The 27,507-nt window shown below is 43.6% G+C and overlaps 1 protein-coding gene across 1 annotated transcript in view; it reads right to left on the reverse strand.

Moving 5' to 3' along the window:
- Nucleotides 1–27,507, reverse strand: part of USH2A (usherin) — a 938,899-nt gene that overhangs the window by 53,120 nt on the left and 858,272 nt on the right. The window contains exons 62-63 of the mRNA XM_027564435.1: nt 20,915–22,431; nt 17,482–17,803 (exon numbers count right to left, since the gene is read on the reverse strand). Coding sequence (XP_027420236.1) covers nt 17,482–17,803; nt 20,915–22,431 — 1,839 coding nt within the window. The remainder of the gene's footprint in view (nt 1–17,481; nt 17,804–20,914; nt 22,432–27,507) is intronic.

A 27,507-nucleotide genomic window follows, 5' to 3' on the forward strand; every position in this document is an offset into this window, starting at 1 on the left:
GTCTTCTGAATTGCAGGCAGATTCTTTACTAGCTGAGGTACTAGGGAAATCCATATAAATGCACTAAAACGGCAGGAGAGTTCCAGAAAAACGTCTACTTCTGCTTTATTGACTATGCCAAGCCTTTGACTGTGTGGATCACAACAAACTGTGGAAAATTCTTCAAGAGATGAGAATACCAGACCACCTTACCTGCCTCCTGAGAAATCTGTATGCAGGTCAAGAAGCAAAAATTGGAACCGGACATGGAACAACGGACTGATTCCAAATTGGGAAAGGAGTATGTCAAGTCTGTATATTATCACCTGCTTATTTAACTTACATGCAGAGTACATCATGGGAAATGCCAGTCTGGATGAAGCACAAGCTGGAATCAAGATTGCTGGGAGAAATAACAATAACCTCAGATATGCAGATGACACTACCCTTGTGGCAGAAAGTGAAGAGGAACTAAAGAGCCTTTGATGAAAAGTGAAAGAGGAGAGTGAAAAAGTTGGCTTAAAACTCAACATCACCAAAGGGGTGGGAAGATCACCTAATCCATCCCTCTAACCCAACCCTGGACACACCCCTACCCTCACCCCATATAAAGAACCAGCTTGTCCCTACCCTCAGTGAGCTAGCGAGGGAAACTGTTACTTGTTCTTGCTCCCCCTGCTACAGCAGGGGCTCCAATAAAGCACTGTCCTAATTTTTTTTTCTGGCCTCTGATCAATTTTTATTAAGGAGGTCAAGAACCCTGGTGGGTAAAACTAAAATACTAAGGTAAGTTTTTTTTCATCCCAATTTTAGCGGTAAGGAAACTGAGGCTTAGAGAGTAAATTACTGGCTGAGGACACAGTGACAATAAGTCCTGCAGCCCAGATTACACCCTGAGTCAGTTTATCTTTGCAGGGTCAGGAGTTCATGCTCTTGATGGGGTGACTTGAGGACACTATGTTTCAGCAGAACAATGATGGGATCTGGTGTCAGAACATTTGGACCCAAGTTCTGACTCTGCCATTTCCTGACTAGGCACTTTGCTCAGTCATTCAGTTTCCTGATTATGATGGAAAAAATAATATCTACCTCATAGGATTATTTTGAGATTTATGGGCAATAAAATTGCTATAAATTTTGAGAAATGGGGTGGAGGATAAGTACATTTATAAATATTTTACTAAGATTTTGAAAGCCCCAGAGCTGTACACAAACACAATTTGGACAACCAGAGGGTGAATTAAGAACACAGTCTGTGGAACTTGAATTCTAGGTTCAAATTTCAGTTCTTTCGCTTACCAGTTGTACCCTTGGGCATGTTAACTAAGGGTTTCTAAGGGTTATTATTTAGAATAATCCTTGCCTCAGATGATTATTATGAGTTAATGCATGCAAAACTTTTAAGAGTCCTTAGCAGTACATGCTGCTGCTGCTGCTAAGTTGCTTCAGTCGTGTCCGACTCTGTGCGACCCCAGAGACGGCAGCCCACCAGGCTCCCCTGTCCCTGGGATTCTCCAGGCAAGAACACTGGAGTGGGTTGACATTTCCTTCTCCAATGCAGGAAAGTGAAAAGTGAAAGTGAAGTCGCTCAGTCGTGTCTGACTCCTAGCGACCCCATGGACTGCAGCCTACCAGGCTCCTCCGTCCATGGAATTTTCCAGGCAAGAGTACTGAAGTGGGGCAAGCACTAAATACACGATGATGGTTTTTATTATATTTGTGTGAAAAGTCAGGATATGACTTCGTAGTTGAGAAAGTGAGACTAAATAGCAATTCTCTAATTCACTTCTGGGTCCATTTAGCTGTTATGGATTAACAACAGACTTGAAAACCCTGACCGTATTCTGAGGTCAACCCATATTCTCTGTGTCTTTGTCTCTGGGTACTTCTCCACTCTAGAACTCTGAGGGTTAGAATAAATGAAAGCCTGGCTTTTCAGAATATTGCTTCTACATCAAACTTTGTTGATTGGATGGCATCCTCCATTTTACCTTCTTATTAAAATTTCTCAAAAGTACCTCAAGATATATAAAAAGGAAACAGTGAAGAAAGGGAATGCATTATTCAAAGAAAAGAATCTTGTTTCCAGTTTCATGGCAAATATGCCTTTGGGAGAGAACTGTTCAGTTTCCTAGACATTTATAGGCATCTTAGTAATGACCAGATACATTAACAGATAGATAAATCAATTTACAAGATAAAGTCTTGACCGTCTTCTTAAAGATTTCCATCGAAGGCATCTGATTTACTTCAATATGTTAACATTTTTGCTACTCTCTCTAGATGTGACAGCTTCATAGAGATCAAGATGTTTGGAATTTAATGGAAATAAACCATTAGTCCAAGTACTTAGATTTACCAAGTGTTTTATCAATAATCATAGAGTGGCAAGCCAAAGTTTGCCAGGTGATCCTCCAGCCCAGAAAGAATTCTCCTGGAAAGGCATTGTCATAACTTGGGTGAGAAACAGCACCCACTTGGGGTATGGGGGATGTCTGGGGTGTTTTCTCTTTGCCTCCAGATCCATTCTCTGCCCTTCTCTGCTCGGTGGCCCGCTTTACAAAAAGAGAGAGTTGTCACTTTCTCCTTCTCTCTCTCTGGCATCCCAGTTTGGCAACAGGCTGTGTTCCTTCTCCATGAACGCAGCTTCTCCAGGGCAGCCCCTCCCCACTGGTTATAACATTTACTGAGTTACAGAAACAGCTTCTTCCCCTTGCCCCTTTAGGTCTAGAGGGTAAGGTATTAGCTCCCAATGATGGCTAGACCCTAGGTATGTCAACATCCCTTGTTGATTCTCTTCATCCTGCCCACAGCTCATATGTAGCCTTTTCATTAAACTTTCCTTAAATGCATGTTTGAGTATGTTACTTCCTGCTGAAATCCTTATTGACAAAGAAGAGAACATTTTGAACCTTTACCAGGTACCAATCATGGTGGGTAGGCTAAGAGAGGTGTTTGCTTATAAGAATGGAGAGATATGGAAGAGCATTTTTTTTGTGAGACTGAATAGTCTCTATGGAATGATGATGTTTAGCCACTCAGTCAGGTCCAACTCTTTTGCAACCCCATGGACTGTAGCCCACCAGGCTCCTCCTCTGCCCCTGGGATTTCGCAGGCAAGAACACTGGAGTGGGTTGTCATTTGCTTCTCTGGGGATCTTCCTCACTCAGGGATTGAATCTGTATCTCCTGCATTGGCAGGCAGATTCTTTACCACTAAACCACCTGGGAAGCCCCTAGGGTATGATATTCAATCTTTAATATCAAGGAACTCCTCAAGACGATCTGGCCAGAGTGGAAAGAGTGTGTCCAGGAGGGTTTGGTGTGGAGACTGTGCTGTTCCTGGTTGAGGACATGTCTGTTTCTCCCTAGGTCTGTTGCGCCATCACTCAAATCTCTGTCTTCACAGCTTACACTACCATCCGTGTATTTTTATGAGTACATTGTTCATGGGTGTGTTTCTTTACCTTATTAACTAAACTTTAAGCCTCTGGGGGGTAGAGTCCATGGTTTTTAGCTTCTAGTTCCAATCCCAGCAACTCAACATACACTTTGAACTTGGTGGGTGCTTAATAATGACAAGTTATGAAATTCTCAGCTTAGAGGCTAAAGGGGAAGAAGGAAATATGTCTCACTCTTTCCTGGATATTCATACAGGACCTAAGTTTTGGGTGACTTTATACAGCCTTCTCCTTTTACAACTACCCTGAGGAGCAGGAACCAGTCGTGAAGAGCCATGGGGGCAGATCAGAATTCTACATTATCTACATTCGCTTAGAGGAAATCTTGTTGCATTGAATGCTTTAAGTCCAGCAAAGAAGCTTCCAACAAGAGACAGGAGGCTCAAACATGGCTTAAATGAACTGGGTCTGAAGGAGGGTGAGAAACAACCCATCTTCAGATGAGTAACTTGTCTCAAAGGCAATGTAGACATTGCCATTGGTAGGGACTTAGGAATAGAGTCCTAGGGGACACCCTGAGGGACAGAAAAAGACAGGGGCCTGCATATATGTGAACCAGCATTGCTCCTGTATGCTCTCGTACAAACAGGTAGAAATGACCTCCTGTTGGAACACAAAACCCGAAGGCTAAAAAGGACACAGTCCCTGGACCAAGTGGCAGAATTCAGATTTCTGTTCACGGAATGTCCTGACGGCCTTCAGTCTAAGCAGTGGCGCTCAGGCTCTAGGGTTTTAGAGCACACGCACGGCTAGAGTCAGCCAATATCAATAAATCATTTAAGACCTTGAGCTGCGGGAATTGTGGGTGGGAGCAGCTTACATCTCATGGGAGAAACTAACCAAACATCAGCCTCCACACTGGTCAGAAATACGTTAGTGGGATTCATACTTAATTAAATGCAAGTCCAAAGCCAAACAGACAAGGTGCTCAATGAATTTTCTCTAAATGTAATACAAAAAAAAAAAGGCTTAGGAAAGGAATGAGTTAAGAGTGATGGCACAAGAAAATAAACAATTTGAAGCATGTCGCTCGTCACAGAAATGTGGAATCAGACTATCAGAGTTGGAGGGAATCTTAGCTGTGCAAACATGGACATGTTATTCCTTTCCTGGGAAGAGAGTAGCAAGGACAAGAAAGGTTGAACTCTTTCATCAAAGGAGCACTGCATCTTCAGGACCAACTGTGCTCTTAATTAGAGATGTTTGCATTCTAACATTGTATTAATGACTGTTGAGAGACATAAGAGTTTTCTTAACCTGCCTCTTTTCTCTCTTGGAAGAAAGTACCTTCTTTTATTTAGTGAGACGCTGAGGATAGTTTCTGCTTTGGCCCAGTTGCTTCATTTTTCTGGAGTTATTAGTAACTGCCCCCTGGTCTTCCCCACTAGCATACTGGACACCTTCCAACCTGTGGGGCTCATCTTCCAGTGTCATATCCTTCATACTGTTCACTGGAAAAGACCCTGATGCTGGGAAAGATTGAAGGCAAAGGGAAATGGGCGGCAGAGAATGGGATGATTAGCTAGCATCATCCACTCAATGGACCTGAATTGAGCAAACTCTGGGAGACGGTGGAGGACAGAGGAGCCTGGTGTGCTGCAGCCCATGGGGTGGCAGAGTTGAGCAGGACTCAGTAACTGAACAATGAAGGTAGAGTGGGGAGGTGGCTCTACTATACAGCAGGCATGCTGCTCCACACACAAAATTGGGTTCTCATTATGCACCCATTTTTAATGAGCAAGTGAGGCTATGAGAACTTAAGTATCTTGCTCAACCTGCATGATTTTCACTTAGCATTTTCACCTGGAAGAACAGGATGGTTGAGAGCATCGAATGCGAGAGAACATGAGGTTTCTAACTATTCTACAGTAGCAGGGCTGCTGTGTTCAGTGTTCTGGGGCAGCTCTGGTTTCTAGCTAAAGGTATCTCCCACCCAGGAAGCCCTGAGTGGAGGAGGGGGTCTCATGCCCAGGCCTGTTTCATCACAGTTCTCCGTCCTCTTGTTTACAAGAAGGTGCAAGGTGTTAGTACATCAGTAAGAGTCCTGTCCTGGGGCTTCTCTGTTGGCTCAGTGGTAAAGAAACCACCTGCCAATGCAGGAAACATGAGTTCCATCCCTGATCCTGGAAGATCCCCCATTTCAAGGAGCCCATGTACCATGACTATTGGGCCTAAGCTCTAGAGTCTGGGCACTGCCACTACTGAAGTCCTCGTGCCCTAGAGCCTGTACTCTGCAATAGAAGAGGCCACTTCAATGGGAAGCCAGTGACCCAAAACTAGAGAGTAGCCCCCGCCTTTTGCAACTGGAGAAAAGTCAGTGCAGCAGTGAAGACCCAGCAGAGCCAAAAATTAATTAATTAAAAAAAAAAAAAGATTCCTGCCCTTGATTGACTTATAGATAGAGGGAGAGAGAAGTCTTTACTGAGGCAGGAGATAGATGGGCCCCAGACTGAACAGTTGATGTCTCTTCCAAGAGGAAGTTGAGCTGTACTCAGATTATAGATAAAAGACCACATATTCTTCATTCTTGAAGTCAAGGAGACCTTCCTGACTACACAGGTACAGAAAGGCTCCCTGGAGGTCAAAAAGGGAGGGGGTATCACCCCATAGTAAGTAATGTCGACTACCATGGGCCTCTTGTCTGGAAGGCATCTTGGCTAAAAGATGTGGGCGTACGTGTGGGAGGACCCCAAGATAAACCAAATAGACTCAGAAGCAGGCAAAGCAAGATGACTGGCCAAAGGAAACCCAGAAGAAATGCCCCACATAAGTGATTCAAACCAAAGAGAGAGAAGGCACAACTCTCTTTGAGTCTACCCATGTGTCCATCGATACATACTGTACTTTTTTTCCTTCTAATAAACACGTTACCTGCTTCACTACTTTCCGTCTCTATGTGGAAATTCATTTCTACACAGCTGAGGGGCCAGGACCTTTTCATTGGCCACTGGTCCCCAGAAGTCTAGTGGCTGGGATCCAGGGCTCTCATTGCCATGGGCCAACTTCAATTTCTAGCCAGGAACTGAAATCCTGCTTCAAGCCCCTGCAGGCCGAGGCCACCCAAGATCATTTCCACTCTGAAGTGGGACAGTTATCATAATACTAGCTGTTATTACTGTTCGGTGTGAATAGTTTCTATGTATGAGGTACTGACCTAAGCACATTCATGTTTCAACACATTTAATTCCAAAGCAAGCCCAGGAGTTCAGTGGTGTTTCTACCCACATTTCAAAGACAAGGAAACCGAAACACAGAGAAGGTTTGAGTCAGGAAGCACTGGGGTAGTAATTTTCTCTGATGCCTGGAGAGAGACTGGTATGGAATGAAGCCCAATAAAGACAATCTGAGGCAAAGAAAGGAGATAAGGGATGAATCTAACAGCATCAAGTCCTGCATTTTGAGAGAGATTCTTCAGAGACAGAAAAGTGCACCTTTTCCTTGGTTTCAAGGAACGTCTTTAGTCCCTTTCCCAGACAGGTGAACAGAAGCAACTGTCTTCCGTTTAAGGGAAAATTGTCTTTCTACCAATTATAGCAAAATAGTTATGATACCATATGGATGATGTAAATTTTCTCAAGGACTTACGTGGGACTCTTTTTAGTGAACTAAATAAATTAGGTTTGTTATGTATTTCCATTTATATTTTACAATATACTTCTAATTCATTCGATAAATCTACTAGTAAATAAACTAGGTTTCAGAAGCATCGCTACTGATCTTCTCATATATCCATTTTGGTGGTGACATGACTGGGCTTCCCTGGTAGCTCAGCTGGTAAAGAACCTGTCTGCAATGCAGGAGACTCCAGTTTGATTCCTGAGTCAGGAAGATCCCCTGGAGAAGGGATAGGCTACCCACTCCAGTATTCTTGGGCTTCCCTGGTGACTCAGATGGTAAAGAATCCACCTGCAATGTGGGAGACCTGGGTTCAATCCCTGGGTTGGGAAGTTCCCCTGGAGGAGGGCATGGGAACCCACTCTAGTATTCTTGCCTGGAGAATCCCCATGGACAGAGGAGCCTGGAGGGCTGCAGTCCACGGGGTCAAAAAGAGTCAGACATGACTGAGCGACTAAGCACAATGACATGACTATTAGTATATAAACTGGTCTCACAGCCTCACTGACTTTTTAAAAAAATTGTATTGAATTATAGTTGATTTCCAATGTTGTGCTAATTTTGGCTATACAGCAAAGTGACTCACTTATACATACATGTGTTCCTTTTCATATTCTTTTCCATGATGGTTTACCACAGGGGAACTGAATATAGCTCCCTGTGCTGTACAACAGGATCTTGCTGTTTATACACGTACGTGCTTTGATACAACTTACACCTAAATACTATTAGAAAATCAAGTTGCTTAGGGTCAGCATGTATTCTGTGAGGTTTTCAAATTATAGATGACCAAGACCAATCAAGAGAAGCTAACGTTTCATGGGAATGTTTAATTTTGTTGTTGTTTGTTTGGGCATACTGAGAGGCACATGGGATCTTATTTCCCCGACCAGGGAATGAACCTATGCCCTCTGCAGTGGAAATACGGAATCTTAACCACTGGACTGCCACAGAAGTCCCTGATGAGAATTTTTAAAAGCGTGTGCTTGGAGATGACCCCCCACTTAGGGCCCCAGAATCTAGAACTGGAAAGAGCTGCTACTTCCAGGTGAGGAAAGGCTGAAGGAAGTTAATTTGCTCAAGGATCCAGAAATAGGGGATAAAGAACTAAAACCTGCCATCCTTTCTGCTCCTGCCTTCTGTTGATAGCTTGTCGCCCACACTGTGGGAACCTTCCGTGGGGGCTGGTGCAGAGAAGGCCTCCACTGTCCCCTCCTGGAGTCGTCACATAGCGCTTGGGGCAGGAGCAGTAGGGACCCCCAGTACATCTCCCCCATAGCCATTCCTCCCAGCCTCTCCTGCATAAATCCTCAGACAGAACTGTTTGGGGGCAGTGTCAGTCTGTTAGTAAGTAGCAGACTGCCGCTCTGGGCGGCTCAGAGATTAGACCCACACGCCAGTGAGTCACACATGGGATTTCCTCCAAGGCTACTTGCTGTGTCTCAGTCATCCAGTCACGAGGCCCCAGAAGCCTTCAGAGACCCTGCGTGTGTGGGGGTGCTTATCGAAAAAAATCTGTCAAAGTGGGGAAGTTTCAGGAAAGCGAATTAAGTCACTGACAGCAGGATTCAATGAAAGGGGAGCCATGACAGCCCTCATAAATCCATGATGAGTCATCGTGGCCTTAAGCGGGTGTATGAATATGAAGGCGCAGTTACTGAGAACCACTCACTGGCCTCAGCTCTCTCCCCGCAGGCCAAAGCTGAGGCTTCTTATAAAAGCAGATACACGCCCAGGTCCCTCTCTGAAGCCTGTGGAGAGACTGCTACCTTAATTTGCTTGCTGAACAATTAAGAACTTCCCCACATAGAATCTGTGGAGCTTTTATATCATATATATTTGTACATCCCAATTTTGAAAGCATTGATGATAGAAATGAGTATTGTCTGTGAAAAAAAAAAAATTCCTACCAAATGTGTAAGTATTTTGTAGCATCAGTTCAGTTCAGTTCAGTCGCTCAGTCGTGTCTGACTCTTTGCAACCCCATGAATCGCAGCACGCCAGGCCTCCCTGTCCATCACAAACTCCCGGAGTTCACTCAGACTCATGTCCATCGAGTCAGTGATGCCATCCAGCCATCTCATCCTCTAGCAAGCCTATAATCTCTATTTAAGGAAAAGGTCTGTGCACTGGAAGAATTTCATTTAGCAAAGAGGCATCTCATTTATGTACGATCCACACATTTGCAGAGTTGTTTGAAAATTGGGTTTTGGTAAACAAAATTGTATCTGAAATTCACAAATGTCTATTCTTTGATGAGAACCTGCACTTCATCACTCAGCAAAGTCAGCCCATTTATCCTTGTGAAATATATATTTTTTTAATTCCAAATTTCTGAGTTTCCCTGGTGGTCTATTCATTTAGAGTCTGCTTGCTGATGGAGGGGAAGATGGAGGGGACACAGGTTCCATCCCTGGTCTGGGAGGATCCCACATGCCAGACAGCAACTAAGTCCAAATGCCACAACCACTGAGTCAACACCCTAGAGCCCGCAGGCCTTAGAGCCCATGCTCCGCAACAAGAGAAGCCACTGCAATGAGAAGTCTGCACACGGCAACGGAGAGAAGCCTCTGCCACAACTAGAGAAAGCCCTCCCACAGCAACAGAGACCCAGTGCAGCCATAAATAAACCTTTTTTCAAAAAATTCCAAATTTCTGTGATTTATAGATCATCACTCGTTTTGTGAAACCCAGCAATCTGGAAGCTGTGTTGAAATGAATCAAACTAGAAAATTCCCATTTTCAATGACGGTCGTGTTAACTCTTCTCACCAAAATCCAGGCCTCCCAAATGAGAAACAAAACAAAATGAAATAACAACCATAACCAAACAAAATCCAAGAGGAAGTGCAAATGAAATTATTTGATTAATTGAAGACATGAGCTTTAGCAGGTTATATATTCTGTTCCTCTTTCCAGCTTCATACCAAAACAATAAAGAGAACTGGTTCAGGGAAGTCATGGACAGACCAAGGTAAATAGGCTGGCCATCAATTATCATCATGTAAATTAGGCACTTGTGGGGAGCTGGGTTCACTTACTTAGGCAATCAGTTTACGATGCTTTAGGACTATAATTCTCAACCCTGGTTGTACATTAGAGTCACCTGGGGACCTTTTGAAATGCACCGAAGCCTGGACCCACCCCAGAATTAGAACTACAGGGGGATGGGGCCTTGGCAACCGGAATGTTGTTAAAGTTCCCCAGGTGATTTTAATGTGCAGTCAGGGATGAGAACCACTGATTTAAGAAATCAGCACCTGAAAATCGAGCTTAAGTAGCATAGCAACATCCCTGTACCCTCCGGGGCAGTATTTCTCAAAAAAGAGAGGATGTGGACCATCTAAGCTGCTGGGTAAAAATGCAGATTTCTGGGAATCTCTGCCCCCACCCCTGGGTATTTGCATTGTGAATGCACTCTTTAGGCAATTCTTTTGTACTATAAATCCTGAGTCTACTACCTTTAGGGTATCCAATTTTGAGGTATTACTGAAAACTTTGGAAATGCTTGTAAAGTCACACAGCTTTTGCCTGCTTCAAACATGCTACTTCCCAAATTGGTTGCATGAGTCATTATGAGGTGACCATTTTGCCTCCCAAATCTTCTGTAGCAAATGATTCTCCCCCTCTCAGTAAGAATCTCTTTCTCCAGATACTTTTTGACCCTCCTGTTTATCAGAATTTATCCATGCACTATTCTCTTGCCCAGAGGTCTATCATTGGTCATCAGGTCAAAGAATTAATATAGACGAGGTGGACTGGAGCAAAAACCCTACAGGGTCTCCTCCCATGCAAGTACCAAACCCAACAGTAAACGATTAGGACAATAGAGTCACAGACTCAGAGTCTGATGCATATTTCTGACTTGTTTTACAGATATTCTTACAACAGTCCCGGGAAGAAGAAAGCTAACTGCGTGATGATCTGACTGGAGCTATGATATAAGCTGCTCCATCTTGAGCAGTACTGAATCTGTGGCTAGCACAATTCCAAGAACTGGTCTCAAGGGGATGGCATTAACATTACTACTCTATATCTTTGTAGGTATCATAATAATTGTAGCTTGCTCTGTCTGTATGTGTAAGGGGGCAACGAAAACAGTCAGCAAAGAGATGCTCTAGACCCATGCTGACATCTTCCACTCTGAGAATACAGTGCCCTGTATCAGCATGAAGAAATCACAGAAGATAGAACTTCACCCCTAATCCCACAGAAATGGACTGATGTTCTGACAAGTGCGGATTTGTCAGCAGCTCTTTGCAGAAAACCACCCTCGGCAGGAAGCTGCTTTTCTTATTTTAGCAAAGGTATATTGTAACTAACTTTTAAAGCAAGCACTCCCATGCTCTACTCCACTCCAGCCCAAGCACATCTTTTAACCTAGCCTAATTTGTTGGTTCCTTCCTTAGATCAAAGAAATAGAAATGAAGACTAAGTAATTAACAGATGACCAGGTCTCTCCCCTAGCTTCCCCTTCAGTAATCTCCTGAACAAACTGTGTGATCAGACTGTGTGAACAAGATAAGATCTAGAGGACGATCACAAGCCTGCTCACAGCAGGGGACAATGACTCTGATCCTCTGTGTCAATGATTATCTGACATTAAAAGCTTTCATGACCGAACAGAATCTTCTGAGACAGTTTTTTGGGGATGCTAAATCTACCATCCTTCCAGATTGCTGCTATTCTTGAAATAAGAGGGAAGGGGGCAGGGCGCACAACATTTAAAAGAATGACACTATGCTGCTGCTAAGTCGCTTCAGTCGTGTCCAACTCTGTGCGGCCCCATAGACGGCAGCCCACCAGGCTCCGCCGTCCCTGGGATTCTGCAGGTAAGAACACTGGAGTGGGTTGCCATTTCCTTCTCCAATGCGTGAAAGTGAAAAGTGAAAGTGAAGTTGCTCAGTCGTGCCCGACTCTTAGCGACCCCATGGACTGCAGCCCACCATGAAAAAAAATCGTTTAAAACCAGCAAGGTCCAAGATGGCAGAAGATTTAACATCCAGTGGAACTTCAGTCTCATTAAATGCTCACTGTAACATGTCAGCAAGCTAAATGACACACCCACAGATGTCATGACAGATACAAAACAGACCACAAAGGTTAAAAAGTGGGATTCCCAATTCCTGAAAATCCCCACCCCCTTCCCCAAAATAGCTAGAATACTCCCCCAACTCATTAGCCTATGAAATTACCCAGCCCATAAAAATTAACCACATCATACTTCAAGGTCTCTCACTTTCTGAGATGGACCACAGTCTGTGGAGTATTTCTCTCTAAATAAATCTACTTTGTCTCTCACTGAATTCTTTCTGCAGTGAGACAGACATTAAGAACCTGAGACCAGGTACGATATCAGTTAAAAGACTGGATTCAGGTCTCAATCAGAGGTGTACAGCTACATTGTTGCTTAAAGGCATCTTTCCATTCTATTGACATTTGTGAGTATGTAATTGAGTTTGTAAGTGGCAAGTAGCAGGACCCCTCTATGTGATAACATAGGGAATACTGTCTTCTTCTTCCCACATAACTAAATTTTTGAAGCTGCCATCAATGATTTAACTCAAAACCAGGTATGAATACAATAATAGGGGGCCATCTGATACCCACTAGGCACATCAGGTGGATGGCCACCTACCCAACCACAGATCATTACCATGCTTCTGATGGAATAGGTTTCTATCTCTGGGCAGTTTCTAAGTTCTTTGTTTTCATCTCCTACAAATATATGGATTATCTCAAAACACAATCCTCTGTAGGAGGGTCAGTCAAATCACTGGCATGGTGGGTAAACTGATGATTTTAGGACAATAAAGGTGCTTTCTAAAAAGCAACTTGCAGAAAAGTAACCCTTAGACAGGTTTGAGAACAATTCAAATTCATCTCAAAGACAAAATGTTCTTTGTTAAAGGGAAATCAATTCTTTTAGTACATTACTTCCTAAATGACTTCTGTAAGATAACTCAGGATCTATAAAGACTCAGCATTTGCACAGGCTAAATAAATCCAATATTTTAGTTCATTTATTTTGGCATTTAATCTATATTTTTCAAAATATTTCTTGTAAGAACTGGGTTTTGGGGCTGATAGGCTAGATTTTTTTCTCCTGTTTTCTATATAACATGGGATTAGCTAGTAAATACAAATTAGAAATCAAATGAAAATCAAATTAAATAATTTCATTTAGGTGAACTGAATATGGAGGAAGAACATGACACAGGGCTGGTAGTAACAGTTACATAATAGACAGCATAGCCTGAGGTTTTTAACTCATCTCTCCTCTGAAATCTGGGTCCCTTGGTACCTGGTTATTCTTAGCTCCTGGTGAGTGTATGCCTGTTAGCATCACTGACACCATACTGGGCTCATACATTTTTTCCTGTCCTTCCACTGACCCTACCCAGGACTGTACTGTGCAGTGAATCACTTCTCTGTCATCAAGGGCTTGTAGTTAATATATTGTTTAATAATCATTAGGACCAGGAGGCCTCTGTGCTCTGTTACTCTCCAAACAATGATAAAGACCTTTGCTGAGATATTCCCAGTTCTCACAAAACTAGTTCAGTTCAGTTTACTCAGTCATGTCTGACTCTTGGTAACCCCATGGACTGCAGCACACCAGGCTTCCCTGTCCATCACCAACTCCCAGAGCTTGCCCATACTCATATCCATCAAGTCTGTGATGCCATCCAACCATCTCATCCTCTGTCGTCCCCTTCTCCTCCTGCCTTCAATTCTTCCCAGCATCGGGATCTTTTCTAATGAGTCAGTTCTTCACATCAGGTGGCCAAATTTTTGGAGTTTCAGCTTCATCAGTCCTTCCAATGAATATTCTAATAGGTAACAAAACTAGTTACCCATTCATAAACCCTGACTTAGAAATGCACATCCTGTTTCTCAGCACGTATCCCCTACTTTAGGTTAACTATAAAATTGTCCCAACGGTCCCTTCATGATACACAGTACAGCTGCCAATGCTTCTGGGTCTTTGCCTGCCCAATCCCACCCTGTGAAAGTCACTCAGTCATGTCTTTGTGACTCCATGGACTATACAGTCCATGGAATTCTCCTAAATGGCCAGAATACTGGAGTGGGTAGCCTTTCACTTCTCCAGAGGATCTTCCAAATCCAGTGATCGAACCCAGGTCTCCCGCATTGCAGGCAGATTCTTTACCAGCTGAGCCACAAGGGAAGCCCGAGAATACTGGAGAGGATAGTCTATCCCTTCTCCTGTGGATATTCCTGACCCAGGAGTTGAAACAGGTCTCCTGCATTGCAGGTGGATTCTTTACCAACTGAGCTATCAGGGAAGCCCAAATATGCCATGAGTGAGTGAGTGACTGAAAGTCGCTCAGTCGTGTCCAACTCTTTGAGACCCCATGGATTATACAGTCCATGGAATTCTCCAGGCCAGAATGCTGGAGTGGGTAGCCTTTCCCTCCTCTAGAGGATCTTCCCAACCTGGGGATCGAACCCAGGTCTCCCACATTGCAGGCAGATTCTTTACCAGCTGAGCCTGTAAATATAATAAATTGATTCTATGGAGAAGCCTGTTTCATTTTTTGGTCTCAAGATACCTTCTCAGTTCAGTGAGCACATTTCATTCCCTCCATCCTCCAACAGTGAGAAAACTGACAGAGTTAAGGCACACGCTTGGGGTTTACCATTCCTTAGAAAATTTAGCTAAGACTTTACAGATGATGTAGCCAATTATTTAACTCAATGACACTTGATGCCAAAGAAGCTATAATCACTGGTTCACTTTTAGTATCCACGGATCACTTAGCTTTGTCTAAAGAGAGGCCAAATATCAATATCTTATGCTGATTCCATCCAGTTCTCTTCCAAAGGTGCAGTTTTATTCATAAAGCAGGCTAGATAATTGACAGAGAGTCTCTGATAACTTGACACTTTCCTGTAAAGATAATGATAAAGCACAAAAAGATGGCTACATAGGTTCTAGCTGTTTTTAACCAAATTCTGTTTCCAACTGTGGCATCAATGGGTATTTTGTTCCTCCATGACATAAGTCACAATCCTTACCATAAACCCTTGGGAATTGATGTGTTTTTAAATACCTGTTCTGTAAGTTTTGGAGTTATTAACATGCACACACTGTATATTTTGCAATGGCCCCAGAATGCTCTTGTAATAAAACATCATGTTTCTGAGGTAAAATACATAAATATTCACTTTAAATTGGATAAATAAATGCTATAAATAGCTTCAGGTTTGTTTAGAATGGGTTTTGCTGCTAAATGAGTTGTGCCAAACCTAGATAAAATCTTGTTTTTAAGACATTTTTAGATTTGGGATTACAAACAAGGGGTTATGGATTTCTATCTGTGTACATCTCCAAACCATTCAAAAATGAATTTATAGTCTCAATTCTTACTAACTTCACTGGGAAATTTGTCCCATATATTATAGGCCTAAAACATATTCCTTTGACACTTAAAATGTTACCTCTGGTCATTGTCCCCATTGATTTGCTCACCATATTCCTGCTGACTTTGTGGTTTTATTATTTCTGGTTATGGTAAGCTCTTGGCTTAGTTTCCTAAGAGGCTCAGTTTCCTCTTTTAGAAAACTGTACTTGGTCTTCTGCCGGGCACATAGTGCTTGCATCATTCAGCAAGCTTCCTTTGAAACTGTAAGCAAGAGAAGCTGATTCTGACTTAAGCAAAAGGGAGCTTATTGGGAGCACAGTCAGCTCTCCTTATTCATGACTTCTGTATCCATGGATTCAATAAAAAAGTTTTTGACAAAAACTCCAAAAAATAAATCTTGAATTTTCCATGTGCCTGCAGCTATTTACATAGTGTTTATACTGTATTTACACCTATTTATGTGGCACTTTCATTGTATTAGGTATTATAAATAATCTAGAGATGAATTAAACTGAAGAGGCTGTGTGTAGGTTATATGCAAATACTATGCCAATTTATACAGATTTTGGTATCTGTAGGGTTCCTGGAGCCAACCCCACCCTCAGATACCAAGGGATGTGTAATTAAAAGAACAGTTGAGGAACCAGGCTTGGAAATGGCAAGGATAAGAAAAGCTTTTGGATTGAAATTAGAGATATTTTACCTTGAGTTAGTTCCACCTTTTAAAATTCTGAGTCACTTTGCTGGAGATCAAGCCCCAGGCAAGTCTGAGGGGCTGAATATGACTCAGGTGCCCACCACTTGGCTACATGACAGCCTGACGTGTTGATTAACACTGCCACCAAGCCTGAAGCCTGAGCACGGGTGGGGAGTCACTTCCGCACAGGAACGGGGGCTGCTTGTTACAAGAAAACTGCAAATGCACTCTGACGGCAAACAAAACAAACCTAAGGGAAGTCTTCTATTGATTTCAAAATACCTTCAGAGTATTCTTCATTCCTGGCTTTTTGCTGCTGCTAAGTCGCTTCAGTCGTGTCCGACTCTGTGCAGCCCCATAGACGGCAGCCCACCAGGCTCCCCCGTCCCTGGGATTCTCCAGGCAAGAACACTGGAGTGGGCTGCCATTTCCTTCTCCAATGTATGAAAGTGAAAAGTGAAAGTGAAGTCGTTCAGTCGTGTCCGACCCTCAGCGACCCCATGGACTGCAGCCTGCCAGGCTCCTCTGTCCATGGGACTCTTCAGGCAAGAGTACTGGAGTGGGGTACCATTGCCTTCTCTGCCTGGCTTTTTAGGGGTATGTAAAGTCCTCTTTTTTTAGGCTGTGCTCCTACAAAATTTATTTCATTCTCATGCCCAGATTAGTTGTTTCCACTAGACTTTTCTCAGCACAGGGGCTGGAGACACTTGCTCATTAGATTTTATTTTCTCTCTTTACAATTCATGAGTTATCTTCAAAGTGATCTTTTCACAAGGAGTATTTGCAGCCAAGGCAACACTGACAGAAAGAAGCTTAATGATAGAAACCACCTTATTAATAAGAAATGCTAATACTTCACCTGAAATCTACCTGGGAATAACAAGCATGTATCACATGGATCAAGAATCAAGAAAACGAAGAAGGCAAATGAATATGCCTTTTCCTCCCTCATTTACTGCTTAGTGAAGTCGCTCAGTCGCGAGGGAAGTCGCTCAGTCGTGTCCGACTCTTTGCAACCCCATGGACTGTAGCCTATCAGGCTCCTCAGTCCATGGGATTTTCCAGGCAAGAGTGCTGGAGTGGATTACCATTTCCTTCTCCAGGGGATCTTCCCAACCCAGGAATCGAACCCGGGTCTCCCGCATTGCAGGCAGATGCTTTACCGTCTGAGCCACCAGGGAAGCCCCATTTACTGCTTAAGTTTTTTTTAAAAAAGAATATTATTAAACTCCTTAAGCCCCATGTTTCTTTAAGTGACTTTATAGACAGCAAGCAATTCTTCAAGTAGGCACTGATGTGTGCCCGCCATCTGAGAGTGAGTTGATAACACCCGCTTCTTACCTGGTATTCATACTCTGTAAAAGGCAGTAGTTCGACATCCATAAAAGAGCTTGAGCTTCCATTATAGGCTAGCACTGGTTTTGACTTTTCAGGCTGAGTTGCTATTTGTCTTCTGTACAATTCATAATATAAAACTTTTCCATTTGGTTGGAGGGGTCCTGTCCACAGAAGGGAAATGGTGGGCTGGAACCCCCCTGGAGCCATCTGCACCTCTAGATGGGGAGGGGGTTGCTGCTGCGGTGCAACCTCCAGGGTCTCTATGGACGTCCAGTCACTTGACACACAGCCCAGCCTGGTGCAGGCTTGGATTCGAACTTCATACCTTCAGGACACAAGGCAGAAATGACCCATTATTGGCAAAATCTATTTTCATGGGAAGAATCTTTAAAAGACCAAGTGTTTTCTGGGGGTGGGGGGGGAAAGACAGATACCTTTATATTTATCCTTATCTATAATAAGCCCTTTTCAAAGTCAACAAAGTCATGTTTCTATGGAAATTTTAGAGCATTTTCAAGCCTCTTGGCTTTCCAAACTAAAGCAAAGATCCTCACCTGTCTGGAAAGGGTGGGCACGATTCTTCCCTAAACAGGAATGCACAGAATCAATACACTTTCAAGATACTTTTCAGGAAAATTCTGGTACTCTGTAGAATTACTTACTACAGGGAGGAAGAAGACAGATCTGGGGAATTTGAACGCATTTTCAGCAACCCTGGGCTCCTCCTCCCTTTGCAGTTGGAGCTAAATGATTCCCCAGGAACAATTTCAGGTCAGGAAAGAACGTCATGGAGTAAAGGTCTCCGTGGTAATAAATCCCCTCACCTGATACCCAACATCTTAGAACAGGCTCCCTTACACCACACAGAGACCTTTTGGGGCCAAAGTTAACCCAGCTACACACCAGATTATCAATCACAGAGACACCTTATCACCATCTAGTTAAACTCAACCAATCAATTATGTTTTGCCTCAGAGCTGGTCTCCTGCCACTGGGAAAGGTCTATTTACATACCAGGGACTTTTCCCTTTCAACAAAAAGGGCTTTTGTTAGTGTTAAGTGCCTGCGGTTGCAAATAAGTGCTTTCCTCCTCTTTTCCGTGCCCAGCGGACTTTATGACACCCCTAATTTCCCCTCAAGCCCCAGCCACCTTCCTCTCTCCCTTTATTTATTTTAGCTTCTGGCCATTCCCTCTTCTATTTCCTGCTTTACCTCCTCCAGACAATCCCCGCCTTCTGTTCACTTTCTTGCTCTTTCTGTTCCCCGCCCCTCTTCTTAATTACAGTTTTCTCTCCCTTTGGGGAATTTCTTGCTTCCCTTTTCTGCTCCCCCTCCCTTCCTCTCCTCCCATGCCCATCTCCACCATGACGGGCTGCCAGTTTACTGGTGAACAAATCACAGCTGTGAATAGCACATCAGACTTCTAAGTGATTCTGAGAATTAGTTTTGATTTCTCACATATGAAATATTTGCTTTCTGGATTATTTGTGGGGATTAAAAAATTCTGGGTCAGATTCTTTCCGCTTCTTAGAGTGTTCCTAGGATCCTTCTTCCTACTGACCAGCTGGGGGTACCCCAAGGAGGGCACACTAATTTGCAGTATTCAGTAAATGTTAATCTGCTGGGAAAACCCCGAATGACATAAATCCCAACTTCATATAGAAGTGATATTTTGCTTTTATTTTTGGTGTATGATTTGATGTTCTTACTGTTTACATTCTATATAAAATTATTATAAAATATTGGCAACGTTTCCTGCATTGTTCATTACATCCATTTAGCTTCTTTATTTTATACCTAGTAGTATAATACCCCCTTCATCTATCTTGCCCATCCCTTACCCCCCTATTCACTGGAAACAGTAGTTTGCTCTCTTGTTTCTGGTTTGTTGTATTTGTTTGCTTGTTTTTTCAGATTCCACGTGTAAGTGAGTACATACAACCTTTGTCTTCCTCTGTGCACCTTATTTCAACTAAAGGTAATACCCTCCAGGTCTACCCATATTATTGCAAATGACTACATTTTTTGTTTAGGGCTGAGTAATATTCCACAGATATTTTAAGTCATTTATGTCACTTACATCTTCAGTTACACAGTGGACAGTCAAGGGACATCTCTCATTGTCTTACATGCCTAAGTGTCTCAGAAAAATAAGATTTTCTTTTTTCAGGCTGGGAAAAGTACCCTTCTCACATCTGGAAACTTTTTTTTTTTCCCTTAGAAATATTTATTAGTAAGAGTTTCAAAGGGGAGCAAATTGATATGATCTTTAAAATGTGCAGGTACCAGTCATGTAAAGAGGACGCCAGGATAAAATGTACAGTTCTGCAGCTATGCACCCTTTTCATACCCTGCATCAGAGTAAGATGAAAGCCAGCTCACACAGCATGCGGATTAGCTATGGAAGATACCTGTGGAAGTTTTAATTACTGTTTAATATTTAATGTGACCCTAAATAATTGTCATGAGGAGATGCACAGGACTGCAAATGTTTCATTTCAACAGCACTATATATCAGAGATAATTGTAGGAGAGATCTAATCTGCATATCAGTAGATTATAATAATAGCTGAATTTTACGAATGGTAGTTGGAAATCAACACTTTTCTAGCCTTTAATTTTTTTAAGTGGTTCTGTTCATTTTACTAAATTTTAAGCATAAAATGTTTTTTATTACTCTTCTTGCTGGGGATTCATGTTACCTAAAATATGATGTGGAAAAAAGTCAAGCAATTCTTTAAGCTATGGGAAGAGCACCGGTGGTCAGATTCCTTTGTGTGGAAAGCAACACACAGCCATGCTCATCAGAGAGCCCAGAGGGGGCCACTGACGAAACGTGAGCTGCCAAAGTGGCACTGTCCCAAGAAACTATGGGATCAGAGCTGAGGGGATCCTAAGGAGCTACAGAAATAGTCAGAGGAGCCTCATCATTCCTGGAAGATGTGTTGGATTCAATAAGGAGTGCTTTCTCCAGAACAAATTTTGGATCAGTCCAACCCTGGCAGGCAACAGCTCTCATTGCCTGCTACTTGTTTTATTGTTTAAAATAATACCTCCTTTTCCTCAGAGCCTAGGTCAGATAAGCCCACTGGTGTTCTTAGAACTGCCCAGGGGCTGGCCTGTTTCCAGGGGGGACCAGACTCAGGGAAGTGATGGCATCTCTCCGCTACTTGGTTCCAGACATTGTGATGAGTTGCAGACATTTCTAAACAGCTGACTCTCAAAATGTCATCTGCAAGACTTTTGCTCTCCAGAAGTTATGCAAGCAGCTTTGGGCTGGATAAGGATGTGGTTAGTCTACTTGGATGGTTAAATGGATGAGGGGTTGGAGGGCATCACACATTTTGCTCTTGGTCTTCATTGGAACTGACCAAGGGTTCATGTAATAGAAAGAGACAGTGGCTTGTTCTCAGTAAACCCAGAGTCAGTTACTTACCTGTGAAATGGTTTCAACTGGTTTACCATGAACGACTGTGGACCAAAGGAATTATGAGTCGTGTTTATGTGTATGATTTTTGTTTCTCTTTCAAACAGGTCACGGATGAAGAGGGTATAGTTGACAATACGACCATTTGTCCTTACTGGAGGATCCCAGGTCACAAAGATCTCCTGAGGGCCCTTGGCCAGCAATCTCGGAGGTTCCATCCCTGAAGGCGCTGAGGGGCTGGTTCGATCTTTGACAAGTGGACTCAAAACACCCCCTTGACTGTTGTTGGCCATCACCGTATAGCCGTACTCCACACCTGGGGTGAGAGTAAAGTCATGGTACCGAGTTTCCAGGCCAGTGTACACAATTGTTCCATCCCTCCTCAGCTCATAGCTTCTGATCCGGCCATTTGGGATTCTGGGCAGTTTCCAGGTGATTTCTATGGATTCTGAGCCCGTAACTTGCAGTTTTGGAGGGTCCATGTTCTGTGGTGGCGCCTCCATTGTCCAGGCAGATTCTGGCATGCTCGCTGTGCAGCCTCCCTTGGTACACGCCACCAGGGAGAAATTATACTGCGTATAAGGCTGCAGGTGGGAAACCAACAGAGTCAGGTTCTGCCCAGCGAGATACTCTTTACCATCCAACCTGAGTAAATACTGAGTGATCTCTCCATTCTGAATCGATGGCGGGGACCAAGATACATTTATCTGAGTGGCGCTGATGGTCCTCAGAGCCGGAGGGTGGACCCCTGCAGGGGCAGCCTCAAGGGTTGTGATGCTGGTGGTCGTGCTGGCAGAGCAGCCCCCGCTGGTGCAGGCTGTGACCCCATAGCTGTAAGTGGAGAAAGGGAGCAGCTTCTCATCTGTGTAATTGAAAGTCACAGCATCAAAGCTGAAAGGATAGAGCACTCCATTCCTCTGCAGCCTGTAGGACTGGATGATGCCATTAGGCTGCTCTGGAGGGACCCAGGCAATCAGCACTTTGGGGGGATTCACAGATACCTGGGCTACCTCAGGTGGACACAGGCCATCTGGAGGTGCCTGCCTGGTCCTCACCCCACTCCAAGAGCTGCAGGCGTGGCCAGCTGAGTTCCAAGTGTGAACTTTGTATTCACACTGCATCCATGGCTGCAGACCTGTGTCATTATATATAAACGTATTCCTCTCAGTATTAGATTCTATGAAAACAATTTTCTCATCAGCCTGGATTGTCTGATTCCCCCAAGCTTTTCCCTCGAAGCATCTGCGAATCACTTCATAGCGAATTATCTGTCCGTTGGGTTTAATGGGCTCCGACCAGCTCAGCTCAACGCTGGTGGAGCCCACCGACTGGATGGTGGGGGCCGGCTGAGAGTCGGGGGCGGCTTCCTCCGTCCAGAGCAGCTGGGGCGCCGAGTGTGCACAGCCCGCCCTGGTGCAGGCCTCCAGGGTCAGGGTGTAGAGTGTGAAGGGGTCCAAGCGTCGGAAGAGAAACTGACGATTCAGGCCTGTGTACTCCAGGATGTCCTCACTGAAGACATTGTATGTCTGCAGGAAGATGGAAAATAAAGCATACGGTTTCTTGGTGTCATTATTTTGTTACTTTTAACTTCTTCTTTCTCCTATTCCTCATCTTGATGACCCTAACCCAGAAGCATTCTGATATTAATTTGAGGAATGGGATCTTTGCTCTCCTTTTTTTATTAAGTTGGGTGTCATGTAGTCAGTCAGCTCAGTTGTGTCTGACTCTGTGTGTGTCATGTAAGCATGTATCTAAAAGCTAAGAGTTACTGAACCTGATTCTTTGACTTAAAGAGTGCTTATGGGGTTTCCTCCTGTTTTTATTTTTTTTAGAAGTGGGGATTAGTATTCCAATTCACTATTTTATAAATATTAAGTGCTTCTGATTTCATCCCCAGTAGGCTAATAGGGCATATCCACATTGTCTATCTCCTACAATATTTATTGGAAAATGGATTATAATGCTTAATCATAGGTACTAGAGTGCCATGGCAGAAAATATATCAATGTGTCTGTGTATAGGCACACATGTATGTGCCGAGGTACACATATATGTTACAACTGCTGAGTCACTTCAGTCGTGTCCGACTCTGTGCGACCCCATAGTCGGCAGCCCACCAGGCTCCCCCATCCCTGGAATTCTCCAGGCAAGAACACTGGAGTGGGTTGCCATTTTCTTCTCCAATGTGTGAAAGTGAAAAGTGAAAGGGAAGTCACTCAGTCGTGTCTGACTCTTTGCAACCCCATGGACTGTAGCTCACCAGGCTCCTCCATCCATGGGATTTTCCAGGCAAGAGCACTGGAGTGGCTTGCCATTGCCTTATACATGTGTATAAAAACATAGATACGAGGAGACAAGGAATGGAAAAAACCACCCTATTTTCTCTCACCAGTTATGGAAGAATTGGTGGCTGCTTTGGAGCAAAATATACTTTTTTTCTGGGGAAAACCATCTGAAAACTCATTATACAAATGTAGAGCACATTTCCAACATATACTACTCATTGTTCTTTGGGGAAGAGGAGAAGTAGCCTAACTTGTTGCTTGACTTAGACTGGGTTGTTGATGTACTTTAACATTATTTAAGATTAAAGAACTTAGATTTGGAAATCTTCTTCTTGTTGGACTATTGTATTTTGATGTGATTTTCTTGTTGGGGGTCTCAAGGCAAGATCACCCTCCTGAGGGAAGGGGTATAGAGTATTTTCTGAAGGGAATTTAGATTACATAATCATTTTGAAAGCCTCAATGATTCTCTGTCCCCTCAATATTCTCACACCCCATATTCAATTACATAAGCTATACCCCTGAGGGAAGAGGTATAGAGTATTTTCTGAAGGGAATTCAGATTACATAATCAATTTGAAAGCCTCAATGATTCTCTGTCCCCTCAATATTCTCACACCCCATATTCACCTGGCAAATTTCTCAGTTCAGTTCAGTCATTCAGTTGTGTCCGACTCTTTGCAACCCCACAGACTGCAGCACGCCAGGCTTCCCTGTCCATCACCAGCTCCCAGAGTTTGCTCAGACTCATGTCCATTGAGTCAGTGATGCCATCCAACCATCTCATCCTCTGTCATCCCCTTCTCCTCCTACCTTCAATCTTTCCCACCATCAGGGTCTTTTCAGTGAGTCAGTTCTTCACATCAGGTGGCCAAAGTATTGGAGTTTCAGCTTCAGCATCAGTCCTTCCAATGAATATTCAGGACTGATTTCCTTTAGGATGGACTGGTTGGATCTGCTTGCAGTCCAAGGGACTCTCAAGAGTCTTCTCCAGCCCCATAGTTCAAAAGCAACAATTCTTCGGCACTCAGCTTTCTTTATGGTCCAACTCTCACAGCCATATATGACTAGTGGAAAAACCATAGCTTTTACTAGATGGGACTTTGTTGGCAAAGTTATATCTCTGCTTTTTGATATGCTGTCTAGGTTGGTCATAGCTTTTCTTCCAAGGAGCAAATGTCTTTAATTTCATGGCTGCAGTCACCATCTGAAGCAAATTTCTAATTAATGCTAAATTCATTTCTCCCTCTCAAACTTAGCTTCCAACTGAGTTTGGACAAAAACAGTCAAATATATTGACTGGGTCCCTGAATATTCACTGGAAGGATTGGTGCTCAAGTTGAAGCTCCAATACTTTGGTCACCTGATGTGAATGAAGAGCCATCTCACTGGAAAATACCATTATGCTGGGAAAGATTGAGGGCAGGAGGAGAAGGGGGCAACAGAAGATGAGATGGTTGGATAGCATCATCGATTCAATGGACGTGAGTTTGAGCAAACTCTGGGAGACAGTGAATGACAGGGAAGCCTGGTGTGCTGCAGTCCATGGGGTGGCAAAAAAATGGACATGACTTAGTGACTGAACAACAACAACTGGTCTCATTTTAAACTTATTCCTATAACTTTTAAATAGATGATCACCAACTATAAAACCATATGCTTACTCTCTCATTTTCCAAAGTGATTATTTCATGTCTCTCCTTTCCCTACTAATGGCCAACCTCTCCTGTTGTTGACATGACCACATGTTTGACTGAGGAAACTAGAGGCCGTCAGAAAGGAATGTTCTCCCATTATATATTATCACCACCATATGTGTGAATCCAGACATACACTATTTGCCTCCCCTCCTTTTGTTATGGATAAAGTATTTCTGCCCCCACTGAAGACCACCTGGGCCCTGGATCCCATGCCTCCCCCCTTCATATAGATTTCACTCTCACAATTACTCTCATTATTTCTTGCATCACTGGTTTATCTCCCTCTACTGAGTTACTTCCATTAGCGTTTACATGTACTCTAGTATCTTTCATTGATTTTTGAAGAAAATTTCTTGACGCCATAGTCCCCTGGCTCGTGCTCCATTTCTCTGCTTTTCTTTCCATCTACACTTCTTTGAGGAGTTGCTATCCTATTTCCTCAAAACATCCCGATCAGGTTTCCCATGTTACCACTTGATTTTCTTGTCAAGATCACAATGACCTCTTGGTTTCCAAATACAGGGTCATATCTCTGCCCTCTTTCACTTACCTCTCTACACCATTTGGCACATTTTCTCTTCCCTTTTGGAATATCCCACTCATCTATTTTTCCTCCCTCACTTGCCTTGCCAGATCATCTCCTTTCTCTTGACCTCCAAATTTTTGTTGACCTCCAAATTTCTGTATTCCCCTGGGCTTGATTCCAGGGTCTCTTCATCTCAGTTATAGTCTCTCCATAGCTGATCTGCTCTAGGACTTTGGGTTTGAACATTACCCATCTGCTCATGAATTCCAAGTATATACATCTTCATGAAGCACTCTTGAGAGAGTTCTAGACTTGTACCTCCACCTGCCTACTTGTCTCCTTAGACCTGCCCATCTTCCAGCCTTACCTTTCTGGTTACGGACTCAAGACCAAAATCTGTAAGTCATTCAGAAATATTCCTTTTTCTTCACATGTCACATTTAGCCCATTAACAAATATCATTATCTCTACTTTCTCAATGCACTCCCAATCCACCCACCTTTTTCTGCCTTCACAACTTCCACTGGGATTCAACCCACAGTCAATTCCACCCTGAATTCTTAATAGACTCCAAACACCACTGGTCTTATAGCCCACTTTCTACCTAGGAGCCAGAGTGATTTAAAAAAAAATATAAATTTGATTGGGCTATTCCTTTGCCTAAACACTTCCATGATTTTTCACTGTACTCAGAATAAATTCTAAGTCCCTGATCACAGACCACAAGGTTGCGCACCATCCACTCCCTGCTGATCCCTTAAACCTCTTCTAGTGTCATCTTTCTATCCCCTGCCCCACCTCCCCCAGCCATTGCTTCAACCACACTGGCTTGCTTTCGCTGATGTGAAGACACCAAATGCATCCCTGGCTTCAGGTCCTGCATTTACTGTTCTCATATTTCACATGACTGCCTCTGTCTTATTCAGGGCTCAGCTCAAATGTCAACTCAGTTCAAATGATCATTCTAAAGACTGAACAGGAATTATTACATTACTCTGTTTAATTCGCTAGTTCTGTTCACTACTCTCTGAAGATCTCTGGTCTATCTGTGTACTAGTTTTTTGTTTGACACACACGTAAGGTCTGTAACAGGAGGGACCGTGCCTGTCTTGTTCACTCTTGAATAATTGCCTGGCACTTAGTAGAAGCTCAATAAATATTTGGCAAAATGCAAATGCAGGTATAAGGAGTAGATATTTTTATTGTCAATCATTCTGGGAAAAGGCAGATGCAGGGACAGGAAGCAAATACTCGTAATCAGGGATGCCTTGATGGGTGTGAGAAAAGAAACTCTTCTTTCTGCTGGGAACCTTAGCGCTGTGGCTTGGATTTTAAATCCATGGTTCCTAAGGCTCAGGCCTCCTGTCCCAGAGTTGAAGTCTGGCTGTGTCACACACTGGGGACTGGGAGAAAGCAGTTGCTTGTGCTGCCTGCAGTAGGCCTGGAGGTGGGCAGAGAAGCAGCCAGCACACCAGGCGGTGAGGCAGCCTACAGGAAGGCCCATGAGAGCGGGTCTGGGCTGCGAGCTCTAGTTATGGCTCTAAGTCACTGCTGTAGGTAATTTCCTGCTGGCATCCTCCTCATAGGGGTTTCAGGGAAGCTTTACTCAAAGGCATAGCTGAGTCTCAGCCACCTTGAGAGACAGTGGTCAAGGAGAGGCAGAGTGTCTATGAGAGGCGTAGCGAATGGAAATTCTGCAGCCCCAGCCTGTACAAGGCAGTTGGTGAAGGCCTGAGTAATGGTCCAGGGCCAGAGAAGACTATGGACTAAGGCAGTAATAGGTGGACAGCTGAGTTGCCACTACCACGGTGGAAGAAAATCAGAAGGGAGATGAGGCTGTTTCTCATGTGGGTGATACTTCAAAGCATCCTAACTTGGGTAACAATGGAAATGCAACCTCATTTGGGCTCAGAGACTGGTGAAGCCTGAGTTATATGTGATATTAACAAGACTGCACCTCCTGGCCACATAGGGACATTGGGGACTTAGCAGACTTGTGGGGCTTCCTGTTTCCTGCTGAGTGAGCTCCATTCAAAGTGCACATTAGAGAAAGGTTGAGCAAAGGGTCGGGCAGGACCATTCAGGACGTAG

Source organism: Bos indicus x Bos taurus, chromosome 16 (assembly GCF_003369695.1).
Source record: "Bos indicus x Bos taurus breed Angus x Brahman F1 hybrid chromosome 16, Bos_hybrid_MaternalHap_v2.0, whole genome shotgun sequence".
In the NCBI taxonomy this organism is placed as follows: Eukaryota; Metazoa; Chordata; class Mammalia; order Artiodactyla; family Bovidae; genus Bos; species Bos indicus x Bos taurus.